The 20,558-nt window shown below is 44.6% G+C and overlaps 1 protein-coding gene across 4 annotated transcripts in view; it reads left to right on the plus strand.

The window, feature by feature from the left end:
• The window catches only part of CFAP206 (cilia and flagella associated protein 206), a 35,669-nt gene that overhangs the window by 12,596 nt on the left and 2,515 nt on the right, over window positions 1–20,558 (plus strand). For 3 of the 4 annotated variants that reach the window (XM_006133320.4, XM_006133321.4, XM_075923850.1), the window contains 5 exons: window positions 292–411; window positions 9,420–9,618; window positions 12,528–12,668; window positions 13,645–13,838; window positions 20,340–20,483. In XM_006133320.4, the coding sequence (XP_006133382.1) occupies window positions 292–411; window positions 9,420–9,618; window positions 12,528–12,668; window positions 13,645–13,838; window positions 20,340–20,483 (798 nt within the window). The remainder of the gene's footprint in view (window positions 1–291; window positions 412–9,419; window positions 9,619–12,527; window positions 12,669–13,644; window positions 13,839–20,339; window positions 20,484–20,558) is intronic. The other variant, XM_075923851.1, reaches the window with a different exon arrangement.

Genomic DNA, 20,558 nt, shown 5'->3' on the forward strand with positions numbered 1-20,558 from the left:
TACCCACAGGTTCCCCTGCTAGCTGGTGGCCCACCCCTCCTGCTAACAGTGTTTAAGGCATATGACTCCCCCACACATCACCTCTGGCTGGGGGCATGTGAGCTATAGGAGATCAGACTAGATGATCTAGTGACCCCTTCTGGCTGTAAAATTATTACTCTCTTTAAATGTTAAGTTGCATGCCACCACCACCCCAAAAGAGGCAGAATTCAAAGTCCCACACAGTTTCTTCTAGCTATTTATTTTTCTGTGACTGTCACATTCCTTACCTGAAGTCTGTTCTCTTTCCAGTCTGATGTGATCACATGTGCACAAGAAATTGAAATGATGGACAAGCAGTTTGCAGCCCAAATAGAGCAGTTAAAAAACACTGTTCAAGCAAAGACCGCTGTACCTACATCACAAGTTTTTGTAAGCATGTGAAATGCAAAGTACTATGTTTGTAATTGGAAAAATCATTTTTGTTGTCTACAGTACTATCAAAATCCTTATGCTGCAATACTATGTGACATGGTTCACATAAATCTCATGTTGAATTAGGAAAAAAGTTGTTATTTTCTGTGTCTATCTAATAATAATGTTCCCCTTCAGGCAGTGTTCCCTGGAAATAGTTACCTTGACATCTAATCATTTGCTTTTTTAAAAAAAAAGAGTTAAAAAGAGATTGTTATAACACCTGCCCTGAGTTGATTTGTCAGTAATTGTGATTTTTATGAATTAATTTTCCTATGTTATTTTTTTTTAAGTATTTGTTTTTCTTCCCTGTTGCTTTATCAAAGACAAAAAAACCTGACTGTAGGTGAACAGAGAAAATAATAATGGCAAAAGTGCTGTAAAATGCATAAAACAGCACTACTATTTTTATATAACCTTTTTCTTTATAGTAGCCTTAAATATTACTTTTAACAATGGTAGGTAAAAATATTCAGAGATGAGTTTTAAATTAAAGATGCTTCATTATTGTATTATGAAGGAATAGAACTAGCTCAGAGTCTTCTATCCGTATTATTTTGAAGCTAGGGCTAGTTTTTATTTGGGTTCCTATTTTTAGCTGGGAAGATATGTAATAAAATAGTCACTATATTGTCCACTTTTTGTCATAATTTAATGATGATGGAAGTTTTGGAAGGGCTCTTAAACCTCATGCTTCAGAGCTTAAGGTAAATATCTAACTATCAGAGAGCCTCTTGAGAAATTGGAAGGGAGTGTGGACTATAATAGCAGGGAAAAAGGGGGGAAAGTGCAGAACTGGGGGGCAAAATCAAATCAGTATCTCAGATGTATGTATACAAATTCAAGAAGTATGGGAGCTAAGCAGGAAGAACTTGAAATGCTAGTAAATAAACATAACTATGACTTAGCTGGTATCACAGAGACTTGGTAGGATAATACACATAATTGGAACATCAGTACGGAAGGGTACAGCTTACTCAGGAAGGATAGACAGGGAAAAAAGGGAGGAAGTGTTGCCTTATGTAAAAAATATATATATTCAGACTGAGGTTGAGATGGATATAGGAGAGAGTTGACTTCTGCTTGCTTATTAATAGATCCTAAGCAATTGAAAAGTTGTTTGGGCTTTAGTATCATATCCTCGGTTTCCATTCTGGAGCAGCTCATTATTAGACAGTCATCCAGGTATGGGAAGATGATGACTCCCTGACTCCGAAGGACCTTTGAGAAGACCTGTGGTGCTGAGGATAGGTCGAAAGGCAGGACCTTGTATTGGAAATGTGTGTTCCCAACCGTGAATCTCAGATAGTGTCTTTGGGCAGGATGTATTGCAATATGAAAATATGTATCTTGTAGGTCAAGAGCTGTGAACCAGTCCCATTTGTCCAGTGCTGGTATGATTGAAGCCAGTATGACCATCTTGAATCACTGCTTTTGCAGGAACTTGTTTAGTTTGTGGAGGTCTAGGACTGGTCTCTAGCCCCCTGTACATTTCTGGGTTAGGAAATAGAGTAGAACCCCCTTCCCTGGTATGGTTTGGGTACTGCCTCTATAGCCCCTAGATAGAGAAGCCAGTTGATTTCTTGCTTGAGGAGTATCTCATGAGAGGGATCCCTAAAGAGGGACACTGTAGAGGAAAGAGTATGCGGGAGGGAGATGAACGGAAAAAATGTATCCCATATGGATGATTTCTATGACCCATTTGTTGCATGTTACGGAGGCCCAGTGATGAAGGAATGGGTGTAATCTGTGGCTGAATAGATGTTTCTGGCTTTGTTGCACTGGATAGTCGGAGAGGTTGGGCATGCCCTCGACCAATGTTTCAAATTTGCTGCTTTGGGGCTTGGCCACCAGAGGAGCGTGGTTGTTGTTTGTGGTTCCTTTGGGTGCATTGTCTAAAACGATTGTACTAATCTGGTCTATATTGAGTATGGTTATAGTGCAAGTCCCTGTTTTTATTCTAGGGGGTATAAGGTCTGCACTTGTACGGTAGTGTGTACATTCCTAGGGACACAAGGTTGTATGCGAATTTTTACTGTTGTGCAGGATCTCATCAGTGTTGGTCACAAAAAGCTTGTGCTTGTAGAAGGGGAGATCTTCTACCTTAGACTGAAGTTCTTTTGGGACTCCCACGGCCTGAAGCCACGATGTTCTTCTCATTACCACAGCTGTAGCGGTTGTTCTCGCTGCAGTATCAGCAACATCAATTGCAGAAAGCATTGCTGTGTGGTCAATTGTGTGACCCTCACATAAGATTGCCCTGAGGATAGGCTTTTGGGTGTCTGGTAAATGCTCCTTAAGTCAGCTAATTTGGAGTAGTTGTCAAAGTTATGGTTGGCCAGATGGGCTTAGTAGTTCGCTATCCTAAGCTGCAGGGTGGCAGAGGAGTACACTTTCTTTCCAAATTAGTCTAGCCTCTTTTGTTCTTTATCTTGTTATTTGGTTTAAGGTGAGGGGCCTTTGCCCGTTGGCTTGCCGCATCAAAGACCAGTGAGTTTGGCCAAGGATGGAAGAACAGGAAGTCTAAGTCTTTAAGTGGGACAAAATATTTCCTCTCCGCCTTCTTGCAAATTGACTGGGCTGATGCCAGTCTTTGCCAGATGTCTTCAGACACTTCTATAATCGCCTCATCTATGGGCAATGTGATTCTGCCCTGGGATAATGGGCGAATATTCTTTAGGAGACAGTGTTGTTTCTCTTTAACCTCCTGTAATTTTATTTCTTGGGAGGCAGCGACCCTCTTAAAAACATCTGGAACTGCTTCAGGTCCTCTGTAGTATGTTCATCCTCACAGGCTATCGCCTCCTCTGGAGGGGAAAGCGGACTGTCTTGTGACTGCGCCAGCCGAGAATCGTACTGATCGTCCAGTAATTGACTGTCCTCCTCCTCTGAGGCCAGCATGGATCCCATAGTGTGGCATGGTGAAACTGGCGGTAGCCTTTTCTGTGAGGATGGAGCAGTGGAATGGTATTTAGGTGGTGCCCGATAATCCCAAGGTGCCCAATGTGGCTGGTAATGAGGAGGTTGATAGTTCCACCTTGGATGCCCCTGCTGAGATGGGGTGGAAGATGAATGCTGAGAGGAGAATGCACTCCTCTGGTCGTAATTGATCTCCCTTGAGCGCCCATGTCCATATTGTGGTGGTGAATAGGATGGGTACTGTGCTGGAGACTGCTCCCTTGATGAGAGTAGGGAGGGTTGTCTTTGCTCACTAGTTTTCTCCCTGAGTTCCCTGCAGTTTGTGTTTCCTTTAAAACCTGTGTGGTTTGTCTGGGGGCTGAGAGCCTGTAGTGGGGGAGGCACTGGAGAAGATGCAATACCGAGTGGCGGCGGCGAGGATTTGTGGGGCCACTGCGGCTGGTTCTGCTTCTCTAACTGGTGCCGCACATTCAGGCTCTTGCTTCAGCACCGGAGTTTGTTTCCTGGTGCGGAGAGTGAGCATGCAGCTCCTATATGCATGGTCAGTACCGGGGCAGGTGATTCTTAGGCAGACCGCGGAACTGGAGGTGATCGCCACATCTCCCCTGGTTATTCTGGGGGACAGACCAGGTGGTAAGGACCTGGCAGGAGAGACCCTGGTCCTCTGATGTGCTTGAGGTGTCGGGGAGGCTGATCTGCGTTTGGGGTTTTGTGCCCCCTGATCCCATGCACGTTCTGCTGGAGGTTGTAACGCCTTCTCCATAAGGACATGCAGAGCCTAAGCTCCATGTCCGTTCTTGCTCTGGCAGACAAATTTTTGTAATGCTTACATTTTTGCAGGGTGTGTGATTTCCCTCCCAAACATCTGATATAGCAGCTATGACCATCTGAAGTTGGGATGGATTCACTGCAACTGCAGCATTTCTTAAAACCCTGTGAGCCAGGCATACTAGAGTTGTTGGGTTTGGGGGAGAGGCTCTTAATTCAATTGTCGGTGCGCTCGTGGGTAGAGGCTGCCATTTTATGAAATTTTGATCCTTCCGCGCCCCCCCCGCCCCCCTGGCTTTTTTTTTTTTTTTTTTTTTTTTTTTTTTTTTAAGAGCGAAACCAGCTGGAGCAGAGAAGCTGCTGCCTCTGAAGAAGCTAGGCACTGAGGAAACAAAGTGTTCCGGGTACGTCTACACTACAGCGCTAGTTCGAACTAACTTAGTTCGAATTAGTTAATTCGAACTAAGCTAGTTCGAACTAACGCATCTAGAACTAAAAACTAGTTCGAACTAGCGTTTTGCTAGTTCGAACTAGTAAGTCCACATTGAGTGGACTCTGAACAGGGCTTAATGATGGCCGGAAGCAGTGCCGGCAGGGCATAAAAGGAGGACTTAGAGCATGGAGATACTGTCTCAGGCTAGCCGAGGGCTGCGCTTAAAGGGTCCCGACCCCCACCCCGGACACACAGTTCTAAGGGGTGCCCCGCTTGCAAAGAAGTTCTGGCTTGGAGTGCCCTGAGTGCCCACACTGGGCACATCACACCACTCGGCCATCAGCCCGGCTGCACTTGCCGCAGGCTGCCATCTGCGGAGAGGGAGTAATTGGGGGGCTGCAGGAGAGCTTCCACCCCCAGAAGCCCGCAGAGCCAGCCCAGTCCTCCCCATCGGGGGCTCGTACCCCATTCCTCCCTCACCTTCTTCCACTTGCCCTTCCCTAGCCCCCCTTCTTATTGATGTACAAAATAAAGATAACGTTTCTTCCAACATTGACTCTGTCTTTATTGAAAAAAACTGGGGGAGACTGGGAAAAGGAGGTGGGAGAGGGGAAGAGAAAGGCTGGGAGAGGGGAGGGCAACTAACATGATCAGGGGTTGGGAACAGGTCCCAGATGAAGAGAGGCTACAGAGACTGGGACTGTTCAGCTTAGAAAAGAGGAGACGGAGGGGGGACAGGATAGAGGGCTCTAAAAGCAGGGGTTGGGTGGAGAGGGTGCATTCAGAAAAGTTCTTCAGGAGTTCCCATAAAGAAGGACTAGAGGACACCAAAGGAAAGGAATGGGTAGCAGGCTTCAAACTAGTAAGAGAAAGTTGTTCTTCTTGACAAAAAAAAAGCAAATAGTTAACCTGTGGAACTCCTTGCTGCAGGAGGCTGTGAAGGCTAGAACTAGAACAGAGTTGAAAGGGAAGTGAGATCAAGTGATGGAGGTTGGGTCCATGGAGTGCTATTAGCCAGAGGGTAGGAGTGGTGTCCCTGCCCAAAGTTTGTGGAAGGCTGGAGAGGGATGGCACGAGACAAATGGCTTGGTCATTGTCTTCGGTCCATCCCCTCCAGGGTCCCTAGGGTTGGCCGCTGTTGGCAGACAGGCTACTGGGCTAGATGGACCTTTGGTCTGACCCAGGACGGCCATTGTAAGCTCAGGGCTCAGGGTCGGGGGTCTCAGTGGACCCCCTTGATTTTCATGCACACCTGCTCCTGGGTGGCCAGGCTGGCAGCTCTCCTGCCCTAGACGGCCACTTTCCTGTGCCTAGTGCGGAGATCGTGGACGAGGTCCACGATGTCCGCACTAGCCCAGGAAGGTGCCCGCCTCTTGCGGTCCAGGGCAAGCTCCCGGGAGCCGCCAGCCTGGTCCCGGCAAGAGGGGGTGGGCTGGGAGGCATCGGGTGGGTGGCTCTGTGCCGTGCCAGGTGCAGGGTCTGCTAGCTGGGTGCTGGCAGGCTTGCACCTGGCACGGGCACCGTAGCCAGCCCGTGCCCCTTTAAGGGGTCCGGGGCCGGGAGGGGGGCATAGAGTTTCCCTGGTGTTGGCCAGAGTGGCCACCAGGGAAACCTGGGGAGGGCTAGCCTCCCACTAGTTCGAACTAAAGGGCTACACAGCCCTTAGTTCGAACTAGCTAGTTCGAACTAGGCGTTAGTCCTCGTAAAATGAGGTTTTCCTAGTTCGAACTAAGCGCTCCGCTAGTTCGATTCAAATTCGAACTAGCGGAGCGCTAGTGTAGCGCATAGGAAAGTTAGTTCGAACTAACGTCCGTTAGTTCGAACTAACTTTCTAGTGTAGACATACCCTCCCTGATTTGTTTTCTTTGTCCCTTTGAAGTGGAAATAAAGTAACAACGCAATCTGTAATTGAATGAGGTCAAAAGAGAGTACAATATTTCTGTGAGGAGAGACATGCCTGGGGCAGCAGGAAAGCTCGGTCCCTGACCAAGGGCGGTAGAAGAGGAACTGCGGGGAGGAGGTTGGGTTGTGCTCAACTGTCAAACCGCTAGCAGCGTGAGAGGCTCGCTGCAAATGCGCGGCCTGAATGCTAGCTGCTATGAAAAAGTCTCTGATCCTGTGGCTCCGGGGAAGACCCGTCATCTACAGTGGAGATCATGGGGACATCACCTGAAGAAGAACTGGGTTTGTTTAGTTTGGAAAAGAGAAGATTGAGAAGGGACATGATAGCACATTTCAAGTACCTAAGGAAGAGGGAGAAAAATTATTCTCCTTAGTCTCTGATGATAGGACAAGAAGCAGTAGGCTTAATTTGAAGCAAGGGAGATTTTGGTTGGACATTAGGAAAAACTTCCTAGCTGTCAAGGTGGTTAAGCACTGGGATAAATTTCCTAGGAAGGTAATAAAATCTCCATCACTGGAGATATTTAAGAACAGGTTAGGCAGACATCTGTCAAGGATGATCTAAGTAAGGGCTACTCAACATGTGGCCCATGGGCCATATGCAGCCCACGGCCCGTTTGTTTGTGGCCTGTGGTGTGACTTGGGTTTACATGGGGCTCAACACACAGCCCGCGGGAGGGATCCTTTGAACATGGCCTCCACTGGGAACATGCTTCACAATGAGAAGGTGTCTCCCAGGTTGGGTGAGCATTGAAAGACGCAAGCAGATGGGCTGGCTGGAACAGACAGGTACAGGGTATCAGCGTGTCTAGCCCCTAGGGAGGAGGTGCCGGGATCATCGGGGCATTGTGTGAAAGAAGCTATTTGCATATATATTTGCATGTATATGAACCACACTTAAGTTGCAGCACTCAGCATGTGCTGTGAATATCGTTGTGGCCCCTGGGGCTTCCAAAGTTGAGTAGCCGTGATCTGGGTGGTGCTTGGTCCTGCCATGAGGGCAAGGGACTGAACTTGATGACCTCTCAATGTTGCTTCCAGTTCTAGTATTCTGTGACCTGACGAGGGGGCAGTTTATCCCACATCTGCCATCTCTAGGGTTTTCTGCCTTCCTCTGAAGTATCTAGTGCTGCATCTTGTCCAGTCTCCTCTCCTTGATAGTGGGCATCTTGGGTCTGTTCCAATGTATTTGTTTTTATATGCCTAGTGATCTTACAAATCCTGTCCATCTCTCATTAGCAGATACCTTCTTCTTCTATCCTGCTCCCAAGAGCTATTTTTTCTCTTTTCTCTCCCTCTACTGTTCATTTTTATTATGAGGGCCAAAATATTCTTCACATTTTAAGTACAAGCAAGAAGGCATATCCTCTGTCTCCTAAGAAGTATACCATATATTTCCTTTCTTGAATGGTTTGTCCTTACCGGGTTATTTGCTTGTTTTCTTCACATTTGTCAGCAACAGAATATGTACAAGATATTTGATTCCATCTGTGCTCCTGCAGGTAGAGTTTTCTCCATCACAAGATCACTTAATCCTACTTGTTTCTAAATTGCTGCAGAAAAGTTCTACTGTAAAAGAGCATCAGGAGATAATTTTATAATTTATTATATGTATCATGGAGCCTGGACTAAGAATGCAGCAGACAAGTATTTTACGATACACACTAGGCTCACTAATTTTCCAGCAATTGAGTTAAAGATGGTTATGATGCTGTCTATAGTAAAAAATATTTTGTTGGCATTCCTCTGCTTTAATTTCTTGTGTCCCTAGTATTTCACAATAGCTCTGCTGTTCATCAGTGTTGCTAACTCCTATAGCAGTTCCTATAATAGCTTCATTAACATAAATACTAATATGCTAGGATGAATGTTAAATTCATTGACTATATTCCTGATGTTGGGGGAAGCCCTTTTCTACTGTCCTAAGATCTGAAAATTTGAAGATGCCAGTGAAAGCATTCAAAATCTATTCAGTATAGTCAGGAATGTAATTATTTTCTGCTGTCCATTTCCTCAGTGAATTCAGATATGTTATAACAGGCAAATTTTTTGCCTCTGTCTCTCAAATCTGTATCTGTACTAAGCTGTTTTGGGACTGAGGGAAAACAGAGGCTGCCTATGCCTCGGTATGTTTGTATTTCTTTTTATAGTTAATCACATAGATAACCCGAATAAACAAATGTCTTCTGTATTGCCTTCCTCTGCTTATCTTCTCTTTTTGCATTTATATTATATTTGTGGGGAGGTGGGGGAGACTCTTTTCCAATATAATTCAGCAATTCACCTCCAATATTTCCCCAAAATGTTGTTTTACTGCTTTTAAAGTAAATTGAAATGATTTCAAGATTTGGGCCTGATCTTGCATGCACTCCAGTGAGATTTCTGAGTGCAAAGGGTATGCAGAATTGGGCCCTTTGGCTGTGTCTAGACTACATCTCTCTGTTGACAGAGATGCAGATTAGGCACATCGAAATTGCTAATGAAGCAGGGATTTAAATATCTCATGCTTCATTAGCATAAACATGGCCGCTGCTTTTTTTCGACATGGAGCTTTTTTGAAAAAAAAAACCCCGGCAGTCTAGATGCGGATCCATCGAAAATAAACCCTTTTTCGACAGATCCTTTATTCCTCAAAAAATGAGGTTTATAGGATCTGTCGAAAAAGGATTTATTTTCAACAGATCCACATCTAGACTGCCGTTTTTTTTTCTGTGTCGAAAAAAAGCAGTGGCCATGTTTATGCTAATGATGCACGGGATATTTAAATCCCTGCTTCATTAGCAATTTCAACGTGCCTAATCTGCATCCCTCTGCCGACAGAGGGATGCAGTCTAGATGTAGCCTTTGTGTTTAACAGTTGTTTTTGAGACTGTGTTTTACAGTGTTTGTTTAATTTTACAGACAAAGCAAATGTAGATTTTTGATCTTTTTAATTACTTTCTAGCCTATCTTTGTAGCACTGTCTAACCTCTGGACGAGCTTTCAGGATGAGATATTGCTGCTGAGTTTTCTCACTAATTTGACGGTCAGTCTACAGCAGTTTTTGGGAATCCATGCACAACTCTTTCCTGATGATGTGATGGAATCTCTTCTCCAAGGAGTGACTGTGAAAAGTGATGAGCAAAGGATAAAGGAAACCATGGGTACTGAACATTATCACATTTTCCTTTTCCCCTCTGAGTCCTTATATCAGCGTTTCTTAACTGTGTTCTGCGGCACACCGGTGTGCTGCAAGGCAGTCGGAGGTGTGCCACAGAGCTATGATGTCCATACGTCCCTTTTTTTCTGGGACGGTCCTGGATTTAAAGACGCCCAGCGCCAGCGCGGTGCAGCAGCAACTCCCCACCTCCACCCAGCACATAAGTGGCTCTTTTTGCTGCTTTGCCTGGGCAGCCAGGGCTGCTGCTGATGGTGCGCAGTGTCCAGAGCTCTGAGCTCCCATGCAGCACACGCTGCTGTCTGGCGAGCCCCTTCCCCCACTGCGTGGCCCTTCCCTCATGCTGTGGGACTGCCTCTGCTGTGCACCGCCAGCCCGGCCTCCTCCATCCACAGGCGGCCGCCACCGCTGCCGGAGGGGGCATGAGAGGAGCTAGGGCAGGGGGTGGTGAGGGAAGGAGGAAGCACCAGGAGGGTGCAGGGGTTAGGAAAGGTGCAGGTGCCAGGGGATTCAGGGGGTGAAGCAGAAGGGCAGACACCTGCAGGGGAGAGACCAGCACAAGGGCAGAGAGGGTTCGGTGAGGGCCATACTCATCCCCTATGGGTAGAAGGATGGTGGGAAAAGTTCTTAGAGGGGGTTACTTTTACTTCTGATCATGTGTCCATCTTGACCCCGAGAGTCAGGGGCATAGTAAACAGAGGTCGGGGGTGTAGGTAATGTGTCCCAGATAATCTGGTCAAGATGCGCGGATAGAACAGAGTTCAAATAGCCATCCTTATAAGGGGCAAGCTTCCTTTTTTTCCCCAACAAAAATCCTTGGTGTTCCCCATAAAAAAAATTGTTTGGTGTTCCTTGGTCTTAAAAAGTTTAAGAAACACTGCCTTATATGATTGTGATTTAAATTCTGTTTCTAAAAGGTACAACATTCTTATCTAATACTAGAGCAGGTTTCTCAAGACCTGACATTGCAAATCTTTACTGACATGTAGTAGTCCTTACCCAATTCTGTTGAGGGCAACAGAACTTGTGGGTGCTAAGGACCACAGAGGACCACTTCATGCTTTACAGAACAGGACTCTTTCTTGACAAAAAATTATATGTGCTACTGTTTCTTCTCCTACATTATCAGTGTGCTGTATATCTGGGACTACTACTGTTCCCTGTGAAGTCAATGGGCACTTTGCCACTATCTTTTGTAGATATGAAATCAGACCCTTTTCCATCTATGGCTCTGTCAATGCTGTAGTTGAAATTTTGCTAGTAACGCCCTTGGGAAGAGTAAGTGAGATGGAATTCAGATGTAATTTTTAAAATTATTCCTATGATATAAGTTATTAAATTATTCTTTATGTTAAACTTGTAAGCGCTTTGAGATATCTGCATATATTTTCTATAATACATACCAGAATGGAACCCTAATTCCTGCGGGAGCAACTGGGTGCTATCATAAACAAACTACCTAGATGGAGCTACTATAAGGTGGTTACATAATGGCTTGGAAAAAACATTCCCAGATATAGATATCAGTGGTTCACCATCAAGCTTAAAAGGCATATCAAGTGGGACCATGCAGGGATCAATTCTGGGTCTGGTTTTGTTTGGTATCTTCCTCAGTGATTTAGATAATCGCATACACTTATTAAGTTTGCAGACAGTACTAAGTAGGGAGGGGTTGTTTTGGAGGATATAATTAAAGTTCAAAATGATCTGAACAAATTAGATGATTTGAAATAAATAGGATGAAATTCAGTAAAGACATATGCAAAGTACTCCATTCATAAGGAGCAATCAGTTGTACACATACAAAATGGGAAATGACTGCTTAGAAAGAAATACTGCAAAAAGGGATGTCGGGGTCACAGTGGTTTACAAAATAAATATGAGTTAACACTTGTAAGGCTGTTGCACAAAAAAAAAAAAAAATCTCGGCTGTATTAGCAGGAGTGTTGTAAGCAAGACACAAGAAAGAATTCTTCCATTCTGGTTGAGTAATCAGTATAGAGTATAGAGTTGTGTGTCCAGTTCTGGGTGCTATATTTCAGGAAAGATTTGGACAAATTGGAGAAAGTCCAGAGAAGGGCAACACAAATGAATAAAGATCTAAAACAACATGAGGGAATATTGAAAATAAAAACGGTGTTTAAGTCTAGAGAAGACAAGACTGAGAGGAGTAATAACAGCTGTGACAAGGAGGAGAGAGAGCACCACTTGGCTAGAGGGAAAGTTGATGCCTATGATACCACCAAAAAAAACCCTAAGTAGGACATTGTGTACCAGAGCCTGAGTTTCAGAACTGCTAAGTGTTCCACTCCTGTGGAAACTAGTGGGCTACGTCTACACTGGCCCCTTTTCCGGAAGGGGCATGTAAATTTCACTAGTCGTCGTAGGGAAATCCGCGGGGGATTTAAATATCCCCCGCGGCATTTAAATAAAAATGTCCGCCGCTTTTTTCCGGCTTTTAAAAAAGCCGGAAAAGAGCGTCTAGACTGGCCCCGATCCTCCGGAAAAAGTGCCCTTTTCCGGAGGCTCTTATTCTTACTTTGAAGTAAGAATAAGAGCCTCCGGAAAAGGGCACTTTTTCCGGAGGATCGGGGCCAGTCTAGACGCTCTTTTCCGGCTTTTTTAAAAGCCGGAAAAAAGCGGCGGACATTTTTATTTAAATGCCGCGGGGGATATTTAAATCCCCCGCGGATTTCCCTACGACGACTAGTGAAATTTACATGCCCCTTCCGGAAAAGGGGCCAGTGTAGACGTAGCCGTGGAGTTCTGGGCATTCAATACTTTAAGCCACAATGTGTTAATGCATAATTGAACTTCGTTTGAGATTTCCATTAAATCACATTTTAGATATCATGTATTTTATTGTCATCTTTCCTTTGCCAAATTCTCTTTCAGGAATCAAAGTGAATGTTTCTGATTTCAAAAAACAAGAGTGGTTTTTTCCAGAAACCACAGCTAATTTTGATCAGTTGTTAATCCAGTATCGTGGGTTTTGTGCTCTCATGCTTGCTGAAAAAGATGGCCTTCTCCTCCCAGGTGGGTTCCTTCCTTCCACTGATGCCTCAAATTAATCTTTTTTTTTACTGCAAATATTCATAGACTAGCAAAAAGATATGCTTAACAACATATACTATGCGGCTACGTCTACATTGGCCCCTATTATGGAATAGGGATGCAAATGTAGAACTTTGGAAGAGGTAAATGCGCAGGGGATTTAAATATCCCCCGCGACATTTGCATTTTCATGGCCGCCGCTTTTTTCCGGCTTGGAGATAAGCCAGAGAAAAGTGTCCAGACTGGCACGATCCTCCGGAATAAAGCCCTATTCTGGAGGATCTCTTATTCCTACTTGCAAGTAGGAATAAGAGATCCTTGCAAGTAGGAATAAGATCCTTTGGAATAGGGCTTTATTCTGGAGGATCGTGCCAGTCTGGACGCTTTTCTCCGGCTTATCTCCAAGCCGGAAAAAAGTGGCGGCCATGAAAATGCAAATGCCGTGGGGGATATTTAAATCCCCCGCGCATTTGCCTCTTCCAAAGTTCTACATTTGCATCCCTATTCCGTAATAGGGGCCAATGTAGACGTAGCCTGTGTGATTCCTTCTATGCCAGAAAACAAACTAGAATAGTTCATTGAACAGTTTTGCATTTTATATACCTAACCTGTGATTCTAATAATCCTCTGTGTTTCTGAGTGTGTGTGAAATTATAATTAGTGTTCATACAACCATATGTTCTGTATTTGCTTATGTTGTTCATTTGTTTTATTTCTACTATCTGGTTGTAATTTATGCATGTTCCAGACTATAATAGCATGTAGCTCTATGTAGCACTTTTCATCAGTACATTTCAAAGTGTTTTACAAAGGAGGCAGATATAGTTATCCTTACTGGGAACTAGCTATAAGATGGTCATCATCTGTTTTGATGTTTTGTAGAAGCTGACTTTCATTCTAGGAGCCCTGCGTGTTATATAATTTATTGGTTCACTCTTGTTTTTGCTTTATTTGTTAGGAAATCCTGCTATTGGAATTTTGAAACATAAGGAGAAATATTACTCTTTCAGTTCCAAAGAATCCGCATATGCTTTTGCCCAAAACCCAGATATGTTCATTCAGTTGATTGGAGACAAAGCAAAAGAATGTGCTGAGCTTATTCAACTGCTTGAGCTTCATCATCAGTTTGAATCCCTTGCTCCTTATTCACAGGTATTCACTGCTTGCTCCTGTTGAATAGATGATGTGATACTGACTTTCCTTTTGATTAACTGAAAAGTGCTGGGACCTGGTCAAACAGGAATTAGTGGGACATAGAGAAAATATGTTTTATGGAGACCGTACTTTGTCTGAGGATGTATGTAATTCTCTGCTCAGCAAAGAGAGTACATGGGTATCCAGCAGATCCTACTCTTTGGCATATAGATGAGGAGCATCAACTGAGAAACTGTTCATCCTTAAATTCTATGGGTATGTCTACACTGCCACGCTAGTTCGAACTAGGGTGGCTAATGTAGTCATTCGAACTTGCAAATGAAGCCCAGGATTTAAATATCCTGAGCTTCATTTGCATGTTCCCGAGCGCCGCCATTTTTAAATGCCCAGTAGTTCGAACTACCTGCCCGCGGCTACACGCGGCATGGGCTAGGTAGTTCGAATTAAAGCTCCTAATTCGAACTACCGTTACTCCTCCTGCAATGAGGATATTTAAATCCTGGGCTTCATTTGCAAGTTCGAATGACTACATTAGCCACCCTAGTTCGAACTAGGGTGGCAGTGTAGACATACCCTACGTGTGGATGGGAAAATACCAAGGAAATTTAGTATTGGCAACACTCTACCATCTTCAGTCTAGAGAAATTCTGTGGATAATGTTTCCAGTTTCCCCTTTGCAGGAGTAGCTCATATAAGAAAGGAGAGGGTCCTGTATAATTAAGCACTGTATATGAATATGAAAAGCTTGACTTTGTCAACACAAATTGGAGAGCATTTTTCCTTACTTGTATATTGTAATAGAGGGGAAATGTCATTTGGGGAGAGAAATCCTAGATTATATTTTTTAAAAGGTTAGAGTATAAGTGTTAATATTTGGATCCTGGACAAATTCCAGCTTGGACAGCTGCATTCTACTTTTTAAATTTCCCCCACTGTTTCAGTTGTCTATTTTTCATGTAATTGTCCTGTGTATTCTTAAACAAGTGCTAGGCTTTAGAATCATAGAACCCTAGGGCTGGAAGAGACCTTAGGAGGTCATTCAGTCCAGTCCCTAGCCTAAGGCAGGACCAATCCCAACTAAATCACCCCAGTCAGGACTTTGTCAAGCCAAGATGTAAAAACCTCTAGGGATGGAGATTCCACCACCTCCCTAGGGAACCCATTCCAATACTTCACTCTCCTTGTAAAATAGTTTTTCTTAATATCTGACCTAGTCCTCCCATACTGTAACCTGAGACCATTGCTCTTTGTTCTGCCATCTGTCACTACTGACAACAACCTTTCTCCATCCTCTTTGGAACCTCCTTTCAGGATATTGAAGGCTGCTATCAAATCCCCCCTCACTTTTCTCTTCTGCAGACTAAATAAACACAAATCCCTCAGCGTCTCCTTATAGGTGGTCATGCGCTCCAGCCCCCTAATCATTTTCGTTGCCCTGCGCTAGACTCTCTTCAATGGGGAGCCCAGAATTGGATTCAGTACTCTAGATGTGGCCTCACCAGTGCCGAATAAAGAGGAATAATCACTTCTCTAGATCTGCTAGCAATACTTCTCCTAATGCTACCTAATATTCCATTCGCCTTCTTGGCTACAATAGCACACTGTTGACTCGCATCCAACTTCTCATCCACTATAAGCCCCAGGTCCTTTTCTACTGAACAGCTACTTAGCCAGTTGGTCCCCAGTCTGTAACAATGCTTGGGATTCTTCCATCCCAAGACAAGGACTCTGCACTTGTCCTTGTTGAACCTCATCAGATTTCTTTTGGCCCAATCCTCTAATCCAGGGCTATTCAACACATGGTACGCAGCCTGTTTGTTTGCGACCCGTGGTGTGGTTTGGGTTTACATGAGGCTCAACACGTCACCCGCTGGTGGGATCCTTTGAACATGGCCTCCACTGGGAACACCCTCCACAACAGCAAGGCATCTCCCAGATGGGATGACCATTGAAAGATGCAAGAGGACAGGCTGCTGGAACAGACGGGTACATGGTGTCAGCATTTCTAACCCCCAGGGAGGAGTTGCTGGGAGCGCCGGGGCATTGTGGGAAGTGCTTTGTATTCATGCCCCTCAGTGTGAATGAAGCTATTTGCATATATCTGCATATATATTTGCACGTATATGCAACAACACTTAAGTTGCGGCCCTCGGCATGTGCTGACAATATCACTGGCCCCCGGGGCTTCCATAGTAGAGTAGCCCTGCTCTAATCTATCTAGGTTACTCTGGACCTTATTCTTGTCCTCCAACATATCTACCTCTACCCCTAGCTTAGTGTCATTCACAGACTTGCTGAGGATGCAATCCATCCCCTCATCCAGGTCATTAATAAAGATGTTGAACAAAACCAGCCCTAGAACCAATCCTTGGGGCACTCTGCTGGAAACCGACCGCCAACTAGGGTTGTAATAGTGTAGTCGATTAACCAATAAGCAAAAGCTTACAGGTTAATGCTATAGACTGCACGTATTTCCCTTCCCCCACTCTTGCCAGTACATTTTTTAGCAGCCTGGCTCAGGCCGGGTCTGAGATCTACCCTTGCTGCTGCTCTGCATTTAAAATGTATTAGGAGCCAGGCAGGCAGGCAGCCTGGCTCACTTCCGGCTCACGCCGGGTCCAGGATCTCAGACACCTGCTTCCCCCGCTTAGACGGGCTGCCGCCTCTTTATCAGAGGCAGCAGCACTGGACAACAGGCAGGCAGTCCACAAGGGGAACTGGCTCCCCTCATGAACCAGCTCCTGCCTGGCACCCTGCGTTGCCTCCTCTGATACAGTGGCTGTCAGCTCGGCCCCTGAGGACTACAGAATAGTCAACTAAACGATAAAAATTCATGAGGTTACTCGATTATTCAATTAACTGATATTTAACATCTCTACTACCAATCTGACATCGAGCTGTTGATCACTACCTGTTAGGACTGACAATCTAGCCAGCTTTCTATCTTAAGGTATGTCTACACTACCCCGCTAGTTCGAACTAGCGGGGTAATGTATGCATACCGAACTTGCTAATGAAGCTGACCTCTGTGAAGATAGAGGCAAAGAAAGCATTGAGTACTTCATCTTTTCCCACATCATCTGTCACTAGGTTACCTCCCTCATCCAGTAAGGGCCCCACACCCTCTTTGAGCACCCTCTTATTGCTAACATGCTTGTAGAAACCTTTATTGTTATCCTTCACACCCCTTGCTAGCTGCAATTTCAATTGCACTTTTGCCTTCCTGATTACTCCCCTGCATTCTGGAGCAGTATATTTATACTCCTCCCTAGTTATCTGTCCAGGTTTCCACTTCTTATAAGCTTCCTTTTTGTGTTTAAGCTCACTAAGGATTTCCTCAGTAAGCCAATCTGTTCACATACCATATTTGCGTTTCTTACTGTGCATTGGGATGGTTTCTTCCTCTGCCTTTAGTAAGATTTCTTTAAAATACTGCCTGCTCTCCTGGACTCCTTTCCTCTTCATGTTAGTATCCCAGGGGATCCTGCCCATCAGTTCTCTGCGGGAGTCCAAGTCTGCTTTTCTGAAGTCCAGGGTGTGTATTTTGCTACTCTCCTTTCTTCCTTTTGTCAGGATGCTGAAATCTACCATCTCATGATCACTGCTTCCCAGGTTGCCACCCACCTCTACTTCCCGTACTAGTTCCTCCCTATTTGTGAGCAGCAGGTCAAGCTGCATATGGCACCTGGTCCGTTCCTTCAGCTCTTGTACCAGGAAGTTATCCCCGACATTCTCTAAAAACTTCCTGGATTGTCTGTGTACTGCTGTATTGGTCCCCCATGAGAACCAGGGCCTGTGATCTGGAAGCTTCTCTCAGTTGTCTGAAGAAAGCCTTGTCTACCTCATCCACCTGATGTAGTGGTCTATAGCAGACATCAACTACAACATCACCCCTGTTGCTCCTGCCGCTAAACTTAAGCCATAGACTCTCAACAGGCTTTTCTCCCTCTATATACCAGAGCTCTGAGCAATCATACTGCTCTCTTACCATACAGTGCAACTCCTCCTCCTTTTGTCCCCCACCTATTCTTCTTGAACAGTTTATACCCTTCCATGACAGTGCTACAGTCATATGAATCATATCACAAGTCTCTATTATTCCAATCAAACCATAGTTCTTTGACTGTGCCAGGGCTTCTAATTCTTCCTGTTTGTTTCCCAGGCTTCTTGCATTCATGTACAAACACCTTAGATAACCAGTTGATTGCCCTGCCTTTTCCATTTGAATCAGGAGTCCTCCTTTGTTGCTCCTTCCTCCTTGTGTTTCTTCTCGGTATCCCCACTTACCTCAGGGCTTAGGTCACCGTCCCCCAGCGAACTAGTTTAAAGTCCTCCTCACTAGGTTTGCAAGCCTGCCCATGAAGATGTTCTTTCCTCTCTTGGTTAGGTGGATCCCATCACTTCCTAGCAATCCTTGTGCCCGGAACAGAGTCCCATGGTCAAAGAAACCAAAGCCCTTTCTCCGACACCACTTCGCAACCACGCATTTACGTCCACAATTCGATGATCCCTATCTGGACCTTTTCCTTCAACAGGGAGGATGGATGAGAACACAACTTGCACTTCAAATTCCTTGATCCTTCTTCCTATAATTTGCAGTACCCTGCTCAAGGTCATTCTTGGCCGTATCGTTAGTTCCGACATGGAGAAGCAGAAAGGGGTAATGATCTGAAGGTTGGATCAGTTTTGGAAGACTGTCAGTCTCATCCTGAATTCTAGCTCCTGGTAAGCAGCACCCTTCTTGAGATTCCAGGTCTGGATGACAGACTGATGCCTCTGTCTCTCTTAGGAGGGAGTCCCCGACCACCACCAGCACCCGTTGTCGTCTTTTGTGGGTGGTGGTCGTGGAACCCCCACCTCTAGGACTATGCATTCCATGCCTTCTGGTTGATAAGGTCTCCTTCTGATCTCTTCCCTGAGAGGTCCCTGCTAAAGCATTCTCCACTGTAGTACCTGTGCAGAGAGCCTGAAAGCGATTACTTACCTCTACTGGAATTGGGGATACCTGAGTTGGCTTTCTTCTCCTGGAGGCTACATGCTGCTAGTTTTTCCTTGTTCTGTGCTGCCCTCACTGGTTCTTCAGTCTGCTGTGCCTGCAGTATTAAATGCTGCCTTCTATTGAGGAAGTCTTCATCTTCTCTGATGGAACGTAGGGTTGATGATACTTGGGCCTCTAATTTTTAATTCCAAAATGGCGACCAGCTTGCACTTAGTGCAGATGAAATCCCTTCTGTCTTCCGGGAGGAAGACAAACATGGCACATGCTGTGCAGGTAACAACAGCAGAACCTTCCATACCTGCCTTCCTTCAGAGAGATTCCTCAGGTGTTTTTAAATGCCCCTTTGAAGGGCAGAAAAGGAAAAAAAAACAAGAAAAAGACCACCAAACACTATAGGGCTCCCCCTATTCACTGCTGCCCTCTTTGTTGCTCACTGCGTTCGCTCGGGCTGCCTTTTTATAAGGCTGCTGGCTAGGCCCAGCTCAAAGCCTGGCCTCTAATCCAATTAGCCCCTGAGGCCCAGCTGGAAGAAAGCACTCCCAATTCACACTTTTCAAATTTTTCCAACTGCTGCTCTTTTCAAACTGCGAAACACATAGTCAAACAAATACTTTGATACTTTATCCCAGAGGTAGCTATTTTTCAATACCCCCTGCACAAATTTAGTTTATTAGTTTAAATCTGTAAAGTACTTTAGAATCCTCTGGAATGACAGATACTGTATAAACATAATATGATTATTAATAATTAGCTTCAAGGGATAGCCGAGTTAGTCTGTACAGGATAAACTTTAAAAAACAACCAATAGTCTGGTAGCACTTTAAAGACTAACAAAACATGTAGATGGTAACATGAGCTTTTGTGGGCACAGCCCTCTTCTTCATATGGTTATCTACATGTTCAGATGGTCATCTGAAGAAGTGGGCTATGCCCACGAAAGCTTATGATACCATCTACATGTTTTGTTAGTCTTTAAAGTGCTACCAGACTATTGGTTGTTTTTTAAGTTTATTAATCATTAGTTACTAAAAGTTCAAACTCTAGTCTGGCACACTCTGATCCAACAACATTGGTGGTTCTGGCATGAAATTTAGTTAGCTGGATGTCCACTTATCATGGGTGTGGCTGAATATCCCATGATTCCATAAAGTTTGTTTACAGCGATCAGTCCTGGCTCTGAGTTCTGTGCTATTATTTAGCTGTAATTTACCCCAATGGTCTTCTAAGAGCCCAGTAAGCAGTGGATGTGTTGGTAATGCTGCTAAACAATACTGATCTCCCATGGTTCAGCAAATTCTCTGGTTTGGCACCAGTCAGGTCCCAGTGGCGCCAGACAAGAGAGGTTCAACCTGTAATATAATTTTATATTTTGTATTCAAGTCTTTAAATCTTTCATCATTCTTCTCAGTGTTTGTTTAAAAGAAGACTTTGCTGTGTCTATATGTTGTTTTTCCTGCAACTTAAGGATTTTTCTAATAAATACCTATGTCTTCATCCAGGTTGGAAGTGGAGACAAACATTCAATGAAACCAATCACCAAATGTGACAGCAGTACTCAGACTGACACCCATATATTGCCTCCAACAATTGTGAAGTCCTATGAGTGGAACGAATGGGAACTGAGGAGAAAAGCCATAAAATTGGTTTGTTATTGGTATTACTGGAAGATTAAGCCTTTAAAAAATTGGCATATTTTTTATGGTCAGATTAGATTATCA

The sequence above is a fragment of the Pelodiscus sinensis genome, chromosome 3, assembly GCF_049634645.1.
Source record: "Pelodiscus sinensis isolate JC-2024 chromosome 3, ASM4963464v1, whole genome shotgun sequence".
Lineage (NCBI taxonomy): Eukaryota > Metazoa > Chordata > Testudines > Trionychidae > Pelodiscus > Pelodiscus sinensis.